The sequence below is a fragment of the Ambystoma mexicanum genome, chromosome 7q, assembly GCF_040938575.1.
Source record: "Ambystoma mexicanum isolate Mex_15411 chromosome 7q, UKY_AmexF1_1, whole genome shotgun sequence".
Taxonomy (NCBI): Eukaryota; Metazoa; Chordata; class Amphibia; order Caudata; family Ambystomatidae; genus Ambystoma; species Ambystoma mexicanum.
In genome coordinates, this window is record NC_090941.1 from 661,277,074 (window position 1) to 661,295,434 (window position 18,361).

The 18,361-nt window shown below is 44.7% G+C and overlaps 1 protein-coding gene across 2 annotated transcripts in view; it reads left to right on the forward strand.

Moving 5' to 3' along the window:
* Nucleotides 1-18,361, forward strand: part of FLT3 (fms related receptor tyrosine kinase 3) — an 842,728-nt gene that overhangs the window by 638,561 nt on the left and 185,806 nt on the right. For both annotated transcript variants that reach the window (XM_069639890.1, XM_069639891.1), the window contains exons 13-16: nt 5,881-5,993; nt 6,080-6,212; nt 6,302-6,406; nt 8,563-8,673. In XM_069639890.1, the coding sequence (XP_069495991.1) occupies nt 5,881-5,993; nt 6,080-6,212; nt 6,302-6,406; nt 8,563-8,673 (462 nt within the window). The remainder of the gene's footprint in view (nt 1-5,880; nt 5,994-6,079; nt 6,213-6,301; nt 6,407-8,562; nt 8,674-18,361) is intronic.

An 18,361-nucleotide genomic window follows, 5' to 3' on the forward strand; every position in this document is an offset into this window, starting at 1 on the left:
AGCCAGTGAAGGTCTCTTTGAAACTCTTAGATAGGAGTTATCCGCAGCAGTGAAAACATCAGTCGCACTGCTGAATTCGTTGCAACCAGGGGCCGCTAAAGCCTTATTTGGGAATAGCAGTTAAACAGGCATTTCAATAATCCAGTTTGGTGTCTGTAAGAGTTCTCACTACAATTGGCCGATGCTTTTCAGAAATGAGCAAGAGAAGAGGCTTAAGAAGTTTTAATTGAAAATAGAGTGACTTGATGATTTGATTAACCTGTAAATTAGAACTCATGCTGGACTGCCAAATGTAACCGAGATGTATTACGGTCTGGGTGTATTCAGTAGCAGTTCCAAATAAAGCTGGACATGGAACCAGGGGTAGTACATTTGCTAATTTCTTTTTAGGGCCAAATCCAATGGCCTCCGTTTTTAAGAGGTTCAGTTGGATCTTATTTTCCAGCATCTATGATTGATTTTCTTCTGCACATTTTAAGACTTGCTCCGCTGCCTCCAATAGTTGCTCTTACCAAATGTAGATCTGCATATCATCTGCATATGAATGACAACGCAGGTCTAATTGAACAAAGATATTGAGCATTGGGTGGATGTATACATTAAACAATGACAGAGACAAAGACGACCCCTGCGGCTCTCTACAGGTTACTGACTGGCAATGAATCAGGCAGGTAGTGCCCTGCCTTGACCTGTTGGAAACCGTCGGTCAAAAACGAGGTGAACCATGTAATGGCCTCCTCGGACACATGTGCCAATGATAATAGTCTAGATTCAAGAATACCAAAATCGACTGTGTCGAAGGCTGCTGACAAATCAAGCATGACAAGCATGCTGATGTCACCATTGTCGGCAACCGCAAGATGGTCATCCCAGATGGCCAGTAGGGCCGTCTGAGTGCTGTGCCCTGGTCTAAATCCTGACTGATAGGAGTCTAGGATATTGTTCTCTTCCAGATAATCCTGTAGCTGTGTGGTCACGACTTTCTCCAAACTGTTGGCAGGCCACTGGAGACCCACAATGGGACGATAATTGGTCAGTGTTTTATGGACCAGTGTGGACAGCTGGGTGAGATAAGATTTGTTTAGTTCCACAGGCACACAACCTTGAGTTAATGAGGCATTCACCAAGGTCTGTATAGGACCACTAAGAGCGTGCACATGCTGTTTGGCCAAATAGGCTGGGATGGGATCAGAACTGTGATTGGTGGGTTTAAGGGTAGCAATTCATTTTGCAATGCTTTCTACAGTGACCAGTGAAAATGCAAACTCAAGACACAATCATTTGATTGTCATAGCGTGTACTCTCAATGGCCACTTCAGTATTAGGGACCACTATTTGTGCATCAATATTAGCTCTGATCAGATCGATTTTCTCTGAAAAGAAGATGTTAAAGTCATTAACCATTTTATGAGAGGCTGGTATACTGGCATTTATGCAGATAGGATTGGTGACATTTCTCATAGCCCTGAACAGGGCTTTGGGTCTGTTAACTGCAAGGTTGATCTGTTTTTGAAGACATGAAGATTTTGCTAACAAAATGTCTCCTTTGTATATCTTCAATGCAAGCTTAACCTTGAGGTGGTCAGTTTTAGCTGTAGTCTTAAACAACTTTTCTTTCCCTACAGGATTTTCAGTTTTTCATTATACCATTGAATGTTTTTCTTAAATGCTAAATTAACCCCTTTTAGAGGAGCAGGAATGCTGCAGTTGGCTTGCAGCTGTGATATTAAACTGGTGTAAAAAGCTGCACATGTCATTTCAGATTGTGTTACTGTTATATCACCCAGTAACTCGTCATCAGAAATACAATCAAGATCCTTTTCTCAGCTACGTAGTTCTGAGTTTATATTTAAATTCTTTCTACATGATGTATGGTTAATGGCCATGGTAAAACATATCACCCAATGGTCTGACCAACTGGTACATTATCATGGTGGCATAAGCTTAAACCTCTGGACAATATAGGGTCATGGGAGGGTCTGCCATTGTGTGTCAGTAAGATGGAGAGAATTTGAAGATCGTGTGATTCCAAAACATCTTTCAGATGTCTGCAGTCTGCATCCTCTGGCTCATTGAACCATATATTTAGATCTCCTAAAATAATCAGCTTTGAATAGCAGAGCGCTTCAGGGCCAAAGTATGCATCCAAGATGTCCAGAAAAGGATGGGCTGATCCTGGGGGTCTGTAGCATAAGAGCAATTGGCAGGAATCGTTGGGGGTCAGCCGGCAAGTACAAGCCAACACCTGGATGCAGTATCCCAATTCAGAGTATGACAATTCTTCAACCCAAGAGTGTTTTTGACAGATCACAACTCCACCTCCTTTATGGTGTTCTCTGTTAAGCCACTTGATCTGATTTTGTCACCAAAAGGATTGACAATTATTTGAGGATGGTTATACTTCGTCATATTAACTATGTTCCAAGTATTTCCTGTGATATTACATTTCACATATTTTCAGAAGTTGAATTATATAATTGGGTGTTTTGCATGGGTTTCTGAAAATCTGATGGTAAACACATAGCCAACTAGTCAGATAAAGAGAACGGGGGATGGCTGATACCAGAACTCCAGAAATATTACTGGGCAGAACCTGTGGCTGCTTTGAAGAGGATGTTGAGCATTTATTTATCAGAGGGATTTTATAGGAAGATACGATCGTTGTTGATATCCCCAGAAAGTGTGAAAGGTTGTTTGGGTGCTAATTACAACAAAATCCAAGTCAGCAATTAGAAAGTGCAGTAGTAACTCCTAACTCCCTCACTTTTCTCTAGCAATCAGGTCCACCCTCTCAAAACCCCATTCCAATATGTTCAATAAGGAATAGATTTCAATTACTTTCTTGTCTAGGGCAGATATCAATTACAAAGGATTGTCATTCCACTTTTCTATTCAGATGGCCTAATGCCTACAGAGATCCCAGTTAGCTGGAGAAAAGCCTTATTAAGGTGAAACTACCCAGGGTTTCAATTGTAATGATCAATCACAAAAGACATACACCTTGTACAATGTTCCCCTTTCAGTGACACAGCTCATTAACAGAGTTTAAGACTACTACTCCCATCAGACCCAGCCAGCATAGTTAATTCTGAGGGGGCGGTAGGAGTTGTAGTCTGAGACCTCTGTGCAGCCACAGGTTGCAGAGCTCTGGCTTCCACGAATGACTACAACGAGCCAAGGTAAATGAGATGATTGATCAGCATTTCTGTTTCCAGTCCAGCACTGAAAACGACTTAGAGCTGCAGTAAGCTTGCCCCACGAGCTTGGTGAATGTGTCTCATATAATCACTTCACATCACTTTCATAACTGTGCAGTGCACTAATGACAACATGGCCACAAGAGTTGAAAACAAATAATGTGTGAGATCAAATAGCAATATGTCTCTGCTACATGCAAACATAATAATTGCTGCAATCAATGCTTGAAAGTAGAACCTAAATGGTAATATCTTTATGCGGCTTCACACTATGACTAAACTCCAATCTGCTTTAGTAATCTCTAGATTTATCATCACATGGTTACCTACTGCACACCAGTGTTGGTTTATAAAAAGGTCATATTTGAAACTGCCTAAATGTAAAAAAAACAACTCCAGTCACCTCAGTACCAGATGAATGAAAACAAAACAGATGCACAGAAAGATTTGTTGGAAATAAAATGTGTTGACCTAGTTGTTTTGAAGGACATGCAATAAATAATATTATTTTGTTTATGGAAGCTAATAACAGCTCCCTCGGTAACTCATTTGTAAATGTGCAAAACAAGTGCATCGTAAAAATGTGCTGCACAGAGTGCCAATCAAAAAAGGCCATTTATGTATTTCGTGGGGCCTGTTAATATGTACCTACAGGGCCGGATTAACTATACAATTGTGGCGTGCAATTACATTTGTGCAAATGTGCAAATTGCATGTGTGCAGTAACAATTCGAATAGCAATCGTGTTGATGACACTTGCACTAACGCAATTGAACATGCAGAAGTGCTGTTTACCCACACACAAAAAAGCATTTGCTCTCCCTGATTTTTCAGTGATATAGCAGTGAGTCTGTGTTCTTGTAGTAAGCAATGTTGGATAGCATGATTGTACCCTCTTCAATGACCTACATGTCGTCAGGGGGTGGACCCACTACATTACACGTGAACCACTGGTCAGGAAATAACACGTGTGAAGTTACCAGCCACTTTGCAATCTGAATGGAGAATGCACCTACTCCTGCGTTAGTGAATTGTGCATGGTGAACTGCCGTGTCAGAAGGGCTCCTGCAAATGTTCTGAAAAGTTATTTTCACCACCGCTGATGCAATTCCACAAATGCCTTTTGCGCACAGACAAAATACATTTGCTTGTGCAAATGTTTGGCAATCCAACCTGTGTTGATAAATCGGACGCCCTGCCTGGTACGATTCATTGGCAACAGTGTGGCCCAAACCACCTTCAATTGTTCACTCTGTGCACGTTTGGATGGGGAAGGTGGAATACATTGTTGTTGTGTATGGTTTTCATAGGAAGACATTAGCCACTGTTTCCATTACCAAATGCTGTATTGTCTGGCCGTGACATCATAGCAGAGGATTATGGAAGTCGTATTCAACTTGAATAGTATGCAGTGATATTATCGAAAAGAAAACAACGAATGGATGTTTAAACGAACCCAAAACATCTAAAAAAAAGGAACACATGAAAACAATATATACATATGTGCTTGGGAATGGGAATAGTACTTTTTGGGATGGGGAAATGTATTTAGAAACAAAAAGAGGGGATGGGGGAATCCCCCAAAACAAATTAAAAAAAATATTTTTTTAGATGTTTTGTGTTCGTTTAAAATTAATTCTTTGTTTTTTCATTCGATATAATCACATGTAACCAACTGGTATGACGTCATAGCAGGAAGATTCGGCATCTCTCTGCAAGATATTTTTTGTTTTTAGGGAGCAGTGGGGTGAGCTGAGAGGGAACATGGGCCTTCCTTTTAAATTTGGAAATAACGCCAAACTTGTTTACTATTCCCAGCAGACACAATAATGGTAAGTTTACCTGCTTATGCGCGGCAGAATGGCAGTGGCGATCCCCGTTCCTGGACTCCGCAGGACTTCGTCTGGTATTTGGAGGCTTTACCAGTGGCGGTGTTTCCGCCGGTGGTGCATCCTCCCTTTCATGGAGATAAAACATTGTACAATCCTACAACAAGTACTAGAGGTTGTTCCTCCAGTTTTCCCACAGGTTCTGTGTGATTTTTTTGAATGTGTTTAATCAAGGGACAATACGTCCATTTTTTTTTTAAGTCCATATTACCGCAAATGTATGTGGGGGGAGAGCCCCCAACCCCTGAATCACCCACTACCTTTATTATTCCCCTAACCCACCCCCACATACATTTGTGACAAATTGCGCCAAAATAAATCTGACCAACTCTCCCTCTATGAAATCCTGTGACCTTTCTGACAAACTGTAAATGGGGTGGTGCAGTAAATTGACACGACTTTACCAGCATTTTTTCCCAACATTGCCAATCTCGTAACCAGGTGCTTTTTATATTTTAGGTTGTATATAGTCCCTCATGCCCTCATTCTGCACCCTATACAATGCTGGCTCGTAAGGGACAGGGACGGGGCTAGAAATAGGGGTGGGGTGGCTGTGGACCACATAAACATGTAGCTGCAGAACTATTGAGTGTATTTCACCTGTGGTTCCTAGAGACCTAAACAACTCGATATTCACTCTCGCCCCGTTAGACATCACTGAGAACCCCTTTGCGAAATACATCCCTGTAGTTGTAAGCTACTCATCTATAATTCTGTCGATGGCTAGGCAAATATTTCAAATGACTGAGAAATTGTTTTATCTGATTTTGATGGTTAATGGTTTTATTTTGCAGGATACCCTTCTTCTTCTGACGTTCCACATCAGATCATCTATTATGCAACCATTGGAGTTTGTGTTCTGTGCACCACTCTCCTAATAGCTTTTATAAGTCACAAATGCAAAAAGGTAAAGAGACGTAGTCATCCCTTTCTCAATATTGCTGTGTCACCATCTTCATGGCTCTGAATGATGCACTGTCTTCATCTCTCCAGGGACACAGGTATGAAAGCCAACTGCAAATGATTCAGTTTGTCGGCCCTTCGGATAACGAATACATCTACATCGACTTCAGCTTATTTGAGTACGATGTCAAATGGGAGTTCCCGAGGGAAAACCTAGAATTTGGTGAGCAACCTGTGATCTAACCAACTCTGCTTGAAGCTGTGCCCTGTGGATCCACCACCGTGCATTAATTCCTATTTGTGCCCCCGCAGGAAAGGTGCTTGGCTCAGGAGCTTTTGGAAAAGTGGTGGAAGCCTCGGCCTATGGAATAACCAAACCAGGAGTCTCACTACAGGTTGCTGTTAAAATGCTAAAAGGTACCCTTAAATGCAATCACATTTTTAAATTATATTTTAAATCTAAGCGCAAAGTATATTTGTTTGGGTATTCGTATCTTGTGATATTTGATTTGGCTTGGCAGAAATAAGCTTTATTAAGGAACATCAACTAAATGTCAACACACTATGGTGGCATGGAGAATTTAAGTGCCTATTATGATTAATCAGCAATCAGTGTGTCGTTTGGGTCGAAATTAGGACTGAATGCTAATAGCTACAAATGCAGAGCATCTGGACCTCTGGGGCATTGAACTGACCCCCTTAGGCTTTTCAATACAACTGAGTTCAATTTCATTAGGGAGAATGTGAGGCTTTCTTATTTGTGCTTTATGTCATTTTGGTTATGTTATCTTATTGGGTTTTATATTGCACCATACTGTTTCTTTGTGCTGTGGGATCTACAAGAAAAGTGGGTGGGTTTGGTTAGTAGGGACCGCGGGCACATGCAAGATAGCTTTTTCATTGTGTAGAAACGTACAGTGTTCAAGAAGCTAGCCTAGTGGTACGGTACAGGTATGTTGTAGGTGATGCGTGCTAAGGGCGCTGAGGTATCTGTATCCAGTAGGGAGAATTGCGAGGACGTATGGGCGGGGACGGTGTTGTACAATTTGATGGGAGAGATGTAGAATACTGATGATTTCAGTGTATATTAAGAGGAAGTGTTTAGTTGTTGTGGCCAAATGGTTTATTCAATATGTTTAGTGTATGGTGAAAAGTAGAATTTAAGTGGGTTAGGGAGGGGTGCGGGCACTCGAGATCCCAGTGGGCACTTGAAGTATCATAGACAATACAATTGCGCAAACATCCGATTAGGGCAGGGGTATGCAACCTTTGGCTCTCCAGAAGTTTTGGAATACAATTCCCATCAATTGTACCCAGCTTAGTCAATGATGAGGGATCATGGGAGTGGAAGTTCAAAACATCTGGCACACCTAGGAGCAAAATTACATTGGTGGAATGCCTAGGTGCGACATTGAAATAGGAGAACACCTAGGAGCACCAACACAGTAGGGGGATATCTAGAAGAAAATTTGCAGTGGGTGCACATGACAGCAGGTTCCAGGAGTAATGGAACCTTTGGGTGATTTCCCTTACCTGGTCAATAGGATATCTGTGTACAGAGCTAGAGGATGGCAGGACAGGATATGTGTCATGGTCAACAGGCATCACCCACAGCCTGCTATTTCCGGTTGTCCTGGGGTGTTGCAAGGTGTATATTGAGGGTTAAAGCATGTGATGGGTGAAGAACCAATAAGAAATGTGAAGACGGAAAGAAGAAGCTGGGTGCTTGGGGAAGGATTTTGAAGGGCATTTGTTTAAAATAAATGCCCAGGAACGAGGCCAGTCCTTCACCAGAGGGCAGATTAACTATTTTTTGCCTGGTAGAGTCTTAAACTGCAGGAATAAGCTACCCCGCCGCCAAAGTATTCAGCCCTGGGAGTCCCGAGATCACATGACCCTCGGGTTTCGCCATTCCTATTTCAGGAGTGCTGGGAAAACTAGGAGCATAATGGGAAGGGCATTATATTTACAGAAAGACCGGAAATGCAGGTCAAAGCCTCAACTCGGGCTGGATGATCTCTTCTTTTCTAAGCTACCTCTTTAGCATTCCTCCTTTAGGCACCAGATTTCTTCTTCCGTTTGTATAATTGTGTTTGCCTTTTTCACAACCAAAAATAAGCTATGCATTTTCTCTCACGAGGGTTTTTTTTAGAATATATTCAAATGTTAGAAGAATATTTTCTATGTTCAATTTCGGCTTCGAACAATTCTCTTGGCGTTTATATATGATTAAAGATTCTGGACTCATACTTTATCTGCATATCACACACCAAATCTTCTCTCTATAGGAACCCTCTTGTCTTTTACAACATGCCTTTTCATTTTGATTAGATTGCTGTTGTATTGCTAACACCTTGTAAAGTGCCTGAAACCGCAGGCAGCCATCATCAGCTCAGTCCTCCGACGCCATGTAGCGATTCACCATGAACTTGCCCCCAAGGCTCATGAGCAACCATGTACCCCCAACGTGCTCTGTTAGGTCAAGAACCCCTCTCAGTAGCCAGCATTTCTCATTTTAGAGCGATAGTGACACTTGCTATTTACACTGACGCTTTACACGGCTCCTTTTACAGACAGACCTGAGGCTGCTGAAAAAGATGCTCTGATGTCTGAGCTTAAAATGATGACACACATTGGAAACCATACCAACATTGTCAATCTGCTAGGTGCTTGCACTGTGTCAGGTAAGGATCTGTGTGTAGACATGTGTGAATAATTAGGACGACTATTAGTCATGATACATGAGAGACTGATGGAGATGGATGTCTGCTCAAGAGATTCTAGCAGCATGTGTAGTTTGGGCTATTAGGTGGCAGAGCCACATATAAGCTACCACCCTGCGCCCCCTCCTGCTTCCGCTCCCTCCAACTCCTTGCTCCCTTCCACTAGAACCGCCTCCCCCTTCACATCCGCTCTTCTCCCTCCTACCCTTCCTTTTGCTCTTCTCTAAAATCCTTTCTCTTTCACTCACCTCCCTAACACCCCACGTTTCCTCTCCTTCCTACCCCTCTCTTCTCACCTCTTACTACTGCTCTTCCTTACCCTCTCCTTCCCAGTTACCTCCTTCCTCCCTATCCCCTGCTCTCAACTAGTCTTACTTCTTCCTCTCTTCTTCCTCTCACATTCTTGCATTCCCTACTTCTCCCGCTGTTGCTTCCTTAAACATCTACTACTCCCGTGCACACCTCTGCCCCTCCCTACTCCCTTCTCACCTCTGCAATATTGTAAATTGTTCTTCATACTGTTTTCGAGTTGTGATTCAATTGTCATTTTATGCTTGCTGTATGCTACTTGTTCTCATGTAAAGCACTTTGGAGTAAAGGGCTATATACATTCAATAAAATACAAATACAAAATTACACTACATAAAGGGAGAAATGGCACATGAGGAGGGACACAAAGCTTGTAGGTGTTGTTTGGTTATTTGCCCACCCATTAACTGCCCATGGCCATGCTAATCCCTCTTATATTGTCAAGCCTTACCATCGCCCATTTCACTTGAAGTGCCTGCCAGTGTTTTTTTCAAAGCAGTCTTCTCAGAGTTAATGACTTAATTTGAGTAGTAAACACACTACTGATGTATTAAAAATTTCTTCACCCGGTCTGCCTTCAGCCACTCTATTTATGAGCAGTATGCGTGTCCTTCACTGAAGACCTGTTGAAAAAAAGCATTGGCAAAGACAATAGTTTTAGTTTGTTTATAAGTTTTAGGCCTTTGCGAGCCACTGGTATTAAATGCCCAGGTACTCGCACCATTTTGCACCTGCTACCTCCAATGGCTAGGTAATACCACTATGGCAGTGCCTGGAAGATGCCTTTCCCATGCCTACATAAAAGCCCAAATTGTTGGCATTGCCAATGCTTGTTCAAAAGTGAGGCAGGTTTTATGGTGCAATGTCTTACTTGTTAAGGTGTAGGATTGGTTCATAGCTTGTGTCAGTGTTTGATAACCACTCAACTCGATGGTTAAGGTACTGATTACATATTACGTGGTTATGCATCAGAGGATTGTGATATGGGTTGTGGCCATTCTGTGTTGACCCCAAAGGATGTCTGCAAGAAGGATTTAACATCTGTTATGATCATATGGTATCTACGAATTAGTCTGTTAAAATAGCATGTGCGTGTGTTAGGTGTGCGTGCTTTTCTGAGGATGTCCATGAATCTTGAGGGGATATTTAAGGGGCTGAACTCTATGGGGGTCATTCTAAGGTGGGCGGTAAGGGATACCGGGCACCGGTAAGGAGACCGGTGCCGGTAATCCCTTACCACCCTACTACAAGGTCCCTTAGCGGTCCCACCAGTAACGGCTGGTCTGACCAGCCATTATGGACGGGACCCGTTAAGGGACCAGGCGCAAATAACGGGCTTGACATTTGCGAGCCCTTTATTTGCGCCCTCCCCATTCCCATTGAGCCCTATCGGGGCTCAATGGGAATGGGGAATGGCATTTTCAATGGGGACTTACCGGTCCCGCAAAGGTCGGACTACACCGGTAAGTCCCCATTGAACTAGACCGGTGCCGGACCCGTTATTGGTGGCAGTCATGGCGCAAATAGCGCCATGACTACCACCAACCTCGGAATGAGGGCCTATGCCCTTAGGAGCCAGGCTGCCAAGTTCAGTGTTTGGTGGAATCTGAATGGGTTATTTGGTAATGTTCTTGTGTTAATAAAGTGTGTATTGGGCTTAGCCTGATTGGTGGTTCCGCTGCCATAGGCGCAGGTGGGGTGCCACACCTGTTATTGTCTTGGAAACTGGGTATGTACATGCCTGGTACCTCTGAGTGCTCTGAAGTGGCTCCGTAATGGGCAGACCGCCACCCATTATGGAACAGAAAGTCAGTCCGGTGCTTGCTGCAGCTGTGGACATGCTCCTGGGCTGGCTTTTGTGTTAAGGAAAATATGGTTCCTTTTCACAAATACAGATCCCCTGCGTGTGTGCTCAGTAGACCATGCAAGGACAGTAGTGCATTGATGTCCAAGCCTTGCATCGCCCATTGGGAATGCAGGCTGTGGAACGTCAGGGCAAAATGTAACATGGGGGCGACCCTGCACTTCCACGCACACTATCATGGCCTTAGGGTGGCTAAATTGTGGTGCTTGGCTCCAACGTGCATGCACAGGAACTAGGAAGGTCTCCCTGCTTCCTGGTTCCTGGTTGCGTACAGCGCAGGGGCAGGAGCCTGGGGTAGCAGCTGGAGTCCAAGCCTGCAGGTAAGAAAGCTTAGTGTGTTTGCATCTGTCAGAATTTGTTTGGGTTCACATGTGAATGCAGTGAATGTTGTATGGGTGCATATGCGAAAGATCTAGTAGGTATGTAGTATGGATGTGTGTATGAAAATGTGTGCGTCCATATGGGCTAGCTGGAAGTGGGTTCTGATTAAGGGTTCAGGGGGCTCTTTGGTGAAGGAAGCATGTACATGTTTTCTGACAGTGACACAGCATTTGTACTCATATTATGAACCAAGCCAATTGAAGTATTTTCTTATGTGGCCATGCTCACCTACATTGGGAAAGCCTGTATGAACATGTTTTCTGACAGTGGCATGGCATTTTTACTAGCAGTTTATAGAGCCCACATGATGAGCCTGTTTAGGTGGTAGATGGGTCATTGGTGCAGGCAGCATGTACATATGTTCTTACAGTGGGCATGGTGCTTTTACTGGTATCATCATGGGCAACACCAATCTGATGCTTGCGTTAATGTGGGATGGGAATGAGTGTGCCCAGATTGTCTTACAGTGGTAACTAGTATGGGAAAGCCAACATCATGATGAGTGTTCGTATGTTGGGGACGGGGGTGCATTGGTGTATGCAGCAAACACATATTTTCTTACAATGGGCATAGCATTTCTACTGGTATTATGGGAAAAGTCATCATGGTGATGAGTGTTCTTATGTGTTGAGGCTGTTCATTAGTGCAGCCAGCTTGCACATATTTTCCTATAGTGGGCATTGTATTCTTACAGGTAATACTGGCAATGCCAACATTAGTGTACGTTTGTGAAAAAAACTGGCATATATTAGCAGAGCCAGCATGGTCATGTTTTCTTACAGTACTACTGGCATCATTGGCAAAATAAACATGGGTAGGTTCTTATGTGTGAATACTGGCATATCTTGGTGCAGCCTGTCTGGACATCTATAGGCACAGCCAGCATGAAGCATTTTTTCACATTGGCAGAATAATGGCATATATTGTGGGCAATGGTAGCATTACAATGCGCTGCACCATCCTCCAGAAAATGCTTCATTGCATTGCTGGTGACTTGACATCTATTGTTTTTTTTCATATGTTATCCTACAAAACTGATTGTAAACTCTGTATCTTTTTACCCAAATGTTCACAGCAAGTGTGCTCGGTCGCTCATGCATATTCATGGGGCATGTTATACCCCTCTAAGTAAAAACTATGCCAGCCGCCCCTCGTCTGGATCGATAGGAGAGATGGTATTTCAGACTTTCTGTTTAAAGTGATATAAAACGTCTTCACAGTCCATTCTAAATGGTCTCTCTATCGGGAAAATGGCTCTCCCTCCATCATGGCTTATGGCTGCTGGTGTCTTGGAGGGATGGAGATGAATGGGTCTCCTGCATGTCTCTGTGCAGGAATGGGGCTATTTCTGATACCAATAAAGGGTGCCCTGGGCTTTTCATATCACTTCTATGATATCTTCACACTTCTCTGATTCAAACAGCCACGACCACCAACCAGTGACCACTCCTGGCTGATGGAGAGAAGCAGAAAAAAAGCATTGGCAGTGGCTGCACTAGGGGCTCATATGCTTCAGGATGCAAACAGGAAGCTTCCGGAGTGAGAGCGGCTCCATGAGGGAGGGCGGACCGCATGAGTGCCCCACAAGGGGGAATGTAAGTTTGCAGAATAGCGGGAGGCAGCACAAGCAAGAGGAAGGAGCGTGACTGGGTAAGGAGCAGAAGAGGGAGAGCACGGCTGCAGTAGGTGGGGATGCAAAAGGGAGCAATGAAGTTGTTGGTAGAAGAGAGGGGATGCAAACCTGGGCAGTAGGAAAGTCACATGATGAGGCGGGAGGTGGGTTGTTGCTGCAGGGAATGAGGGAAATATGGGACGGCAGAAGGGAGACAGAAACCTTAGGAATTAAGCATAGACTGCAGAACACATTGCTTCTGTAGGAGAGAGAGAGGGAGAAAGTCTCTATGTAGGATGCAATTACAGGCAGTGATTGACGACAAAAAGGATATGCCTTTGAATGACAAACGTGCAAAAGTGACCTTAGCAGTCTCTACGGCCGACAATAGACCAGGGAGGCAGTTGTTGGTCGATACTTCCTTGTTTCTGGACTTTGGCAGGTCAATGGCGTCGACCCCGACTTTGACCAGTGGTGCAAGCAGATGGAGTTTGGTTCAGGTACGTTGGATTGTATGTGCCCAAGTGGGCATTGTGCAGGTTTGAATGTGGTAGCTCTGTGCTGTTTGAAGTTAGCTTTTGGCGAAACAGGTCAGGCGCTCATCAGGACCAGTTTGAGGTTGAGCCAAGTCGAGTCGGGTTGTAACCGCCGGCAAGGGCCGATGAGTGATGCTACATTAGTTCAAGTCAGCGAAAAGTGGTGATTTGAATCAGTGATCCCGTTGCGTGTGTTGTATGGTTCAGTGAAGTAGCGGTTTGAGGCTGAGTTAGGTCGAGTCATGGCATAGCCCCTGGTTTGGGTCGGCAAGTGACTCTCCTGCGGTTCAAGCCGGGACCCAACATCGACAGGTTGACGCGAGCCAAGCAGGTGACTGGCTCAGCAAAGGCACAATGCAGTATCGAGTGAGCTCGGGATGCAGGCACTTGATTGAAGGGTTTTAGGAGTGCCAGAAAGTAGCACAAACAGAATCCCTCAGCGTTGATGGCTTCAAGCTCAGCTTCAACGGCAGTTGGACTGGTTTCATGTCGTCAGAATGGGGAGCCATAGCTGATCTGGTCCTCGAGATGCTGTGTGGCCCAGCTCAGGGGCTCAGGGACTGTGGAAGCCCTTTCAGGGTCTGCTCAACCAGCCCTGGGAGATTCCGGTGCAGTTTGGCAGGTCCTGGTCCACAGAATTTATCACCCCAATGTATGAATCTCCCTTCATTTGTACAGAGCTCCCCCTGTCTGCACTTACCCCATCCCTTTCCCTTCACAATAGGATCAAAGGCCCTTTGAAATGCACCACCCAGGTGTGAGGCCAGGCCTTTTGTGAATGGGTGTGCCCTTTGATTCCTGTTCCCAGGCCAGCTTCTTGTGGAGTGGATGTCTTCTGGGAAGGACATTACCTACCCTTACAAAGGAACAAAGAGAAGCAGTCCCCCAGGGCTGCAGTCCTGCCAGCAGTGGCAAGGTTCAGCCTGTCTGTGAAGAATACATATAAACCTTCCACAGGTGAGTATGGGCTCACAAAGCTGAAACATATGTGATATCAAATTGACGTGGTTGTAATAATTATCAGAATACCATCCACAAATACCATAACTCAGATATTATATTTTTAAAGATTATTCTGCCACCAGGAGGTAGACTCATAATTATAGGGTTTTGGAACAGAGGTGCATATCTTAAAGGCAGCCAAGATGCTTCAGAGACTTCGCTCTCACTGCAGTTGTAAAATGGGTTCCTGTGACCTCTGAACCTGCTCTGTGCCAGTTGTAGAGCAGGTGCTGCAGATCAGGCAACTAATGCAGCAGGGCACAGGTACACACCATGCTTTTGGCATAGATCTTATGAAATGGGTATCTGATCAGCAGAGTGCCCTTTCAGAGATGGAATTACCTGCATATTTGTATTAAATTAATAAATGCCCAAAAAAGCCAGGGCTCCTACACCCTTGTCAAATAGCAACCCGTCAAACATCTACCCGAGTCTTACACCAGCATTCAATTTCAGGCTTGTAGGAGACAGCAGGGTAGACCTCTGGGCAAAATGAGCAGTGATTCTGGCGCCTGTCCTGACCAATCCACTGACGAAGGATTGATAAACGCCTCACCCTGCCTCAACAGGAAAAGTCCAAGCAGAACACTACACAAACATGTCTTGGGATGTTCGAGTTAGGTTCTAGGCATCTCTCTGACTGCTAACCAACATAATAAGGAAGGTGAAATGGGTGACAGCAGTCCTCAGATTGTAAGCTGCCCTTCCACTGAACCTTACATTCTTGTCTCCCATAAGCCTTAGCAGGTGATGGTAATGTTTGAATTTCCACACCAATGCTTTTCCTCGTCTGCCAACTCACAGATGCTTGTTTTATTAATCATCTGGTACAATGCACATATTTGAGAAAGAGACAGAGAGACAGAGAGAGAGAGAGGGTTGCGGGTTGTTTTGTCCTGTAAAGCCTACTCTGACCTTCCCCAGACTAACCACAAAACCTGCATCAGAAGGCCACCACTTACCTAGTCATTAGCACATCAGCACTGACCAAGCCACGACTCAGCTCTCCTATTTAGCCTTATCACTTCCAAATCAGCTGCTAACCAGACACAAAGCACTGTAGTCTATCAGTTCTTGGCTCTTCCCTATGGATAAGATACTCCCAGGTTACATGCGTCAACCCCATAGAAAGCAGATTGGCACTCAGGAACCGGGCACTTCAGACCTACACCCATCAACACAACAGGTTTTACATCTGCTTTTTGGCACTGTCCCACTAATGAAACCCACCCCCCTTTTGCCCTGGCGGAAATAAGCACAGAAAGTCCGACAATAGTGACAGACAGGTGCTATAGAACACAGCTTTCCTTGCATTACATTACATTCCTCATGCTTCTCTTATCAGATGAGATTGTCCTGTGCCAAAGCAACACGGCACCAAATAAAGTTGATTTGTATCTAATGCAGCAAGCCATGGAGAAGTAGCTTCCCTGATTCCTTTATTTCCAGACCGTGCCACTCAGTGGCCATGATTTGCCATTCAATGGACTTTGTGAAGACAGTTCAAGCCCTTAAACCTGGGCAGGTGCCAATGATCACTTTCAATCAGGCACTCTACTCATTAGCAAAACAAATCCAGTGTAACTGATTAATAACTCATTGCGAGTAAAACTGTATTGTAATGTTTGGTGGGCTCTATAGTGAGATGACCGTTCTTCTGGATGATCTGAGTGGACTGGATGGACTGGAGCGCTGGTTCAGGCTGGCGTTACCACAGCTGGAGAAGCTGTATCATTTATAAAACCGTCCGATGTGACACGCACCCACAGCGATCATTAAACCACAGCCACTATTCTCTATGTGCATCTCAAGAAAGCCTATGCTGAGTTCAGCCAAGACTTAGTAGAGAGCAGTCAAGTTGCATTGCTAGAATACTGGTGTAAGGAAAGAATTGTGCTATGCCCCCAGTTCTGATTTTGGTACATCATTCTACAAGTGTAACTTATCTTGGTGATTTATGTGAGAAATATACATGAGGGAGTGTTTATGCTCTGTATGGATGCCCTATCCAAGATTGTTCTCTGGTTATTTTCTTTGGCCCATAACCACTATGTAAGATGCATTCCATGCTATGATTTCACTGGAGAAGTATCACTGTAAATCCCATGAAGAATTCATGCCAGAAAGGATGAAAGGATCGAAGCTCTGCCTTTGCCACTAACCAGGCCCATGCACAGAGTAATGCATCTGTGAAAGGTGATGATGACAGAAATCGCAGCAGCTGTGTCTTGCTGGATGGGCTCTAGACCTGAGGTGGTCTGCTTAAGTGAAGAATGTAAGAAATCTACTAATAAGAGATGGGACATGCATGAGCATCATCATGAGGCCAAACAAATTCACTAATGGCGTATGGAAATATACAAAGTCTCACCCCAAAGCACTGGAAGATGTCAGAACCTCATTCAGTGAAGCCAGCAGTGATCCTATTGTGCTGACCAGTACAACTAGAGCACACCCAGCAGTGGCGGACACAGCACTCACACCCAGCAGTGGCAGACACAGCACTCACACCCAGCAGTGGCGGACACAGCACTCACACCCAGCAGTGGCGGACACAGCACTCACACCCAGCAGTGCAAGACACAGCAGTCACACCCAGCAGTGGCAGACACAGCACTCACACCCAGCAGTGGCGGACACAGCACTCACACCCAGCAGTGGCAGACACAGCACTCACACCCAGCAGTGGCGGACACAGCACTCACACCCAGCAGTGGCGGACGCAGCACTCACACCCAGCAGTGGCGGACACAGCACTCACACCCAGCAGTGGCGGACACAGCACTCACACCCAGCAGTGGCGGACACAGCACTCACACCCAGCAGTGGCAGACACAGCACTCACACCCAGCAGTGGCGGACACAGCACTCACACCCAGCAGTGGCGGACACAGCACTCACACCCAGCAGTTGCGGACACAGCACTCACACCCAGCAGTGGCGGACACAGCACTCACACCCAGCAGTGGCAGACACAGCACTCACACCCAGCAGTGGCAGACACAGCACTCACACCCAGCAGTGCAAGACACAGCAGTCACACCCAGCAGTGGCAGACACAGCACTCACACCCAGCAGTGGCAGACACAGCACTCACACCCAGCAGTGGCGGACACAGCACTCACACCCAGCAGTGGCAGACACAGTACTCACACCCAGCAGTGGCAGACACAGCACTCACACCCAGCAGTGGCAGACACAGCACTCACACCCAGCAGTGGCAGACACAGCACTCACACCCAGCAGTGGCAGACACAGCACTCACACCCAGCAGTGGCAGACACAGCACTCAAGATTGAACAACTTGGAGTTGACCAAAATGAGACATATATCACTGAGAGGCTAGTAAACCAAACAACATTTATCACAGATTCTCTAAGACAGAACAGTGTACATATCTTCATTTACATTTTTACATTTATTTATTTATACCGCGCACAATAGACCCGCAGGCATGATGGCGCAACAAGACACACAATACATAAAAACGTGAACAACAAATAACATAAATAATTGCGCTATTACTATCCCAAAATATAAATAATTCCAGCATTAGTGGAAATAACCAATAAAATATGGCAGTAATTTAAGCGATCAATTCAGTACAATGTTCATCTTTGATGTCGATAGTGGGTGGTTCAGTTTATGGAGACTCTGTAGAAACAAAGGTAAACTACTTGATCCACATTTCACCACAATACAGTCAGTATTATCCTCACTACACCAATCATTAATATTAATTCTTCGTAGAACCCTAAAGTGAGCTGGTCTGACACAATTGGGAACCACTTTTATATTAAGCCAAGCTTGGATTTTATTCTTTAAGGCCTCCCTGGTTTCATGATGAGTTGGTTTCACTACATTAGTTATTATAACGTTCTTGAATCAGCAGTGTTGCAATCAGAGAAGAGTCAAACAGTTACAATTGACATCACTAAAGAATGA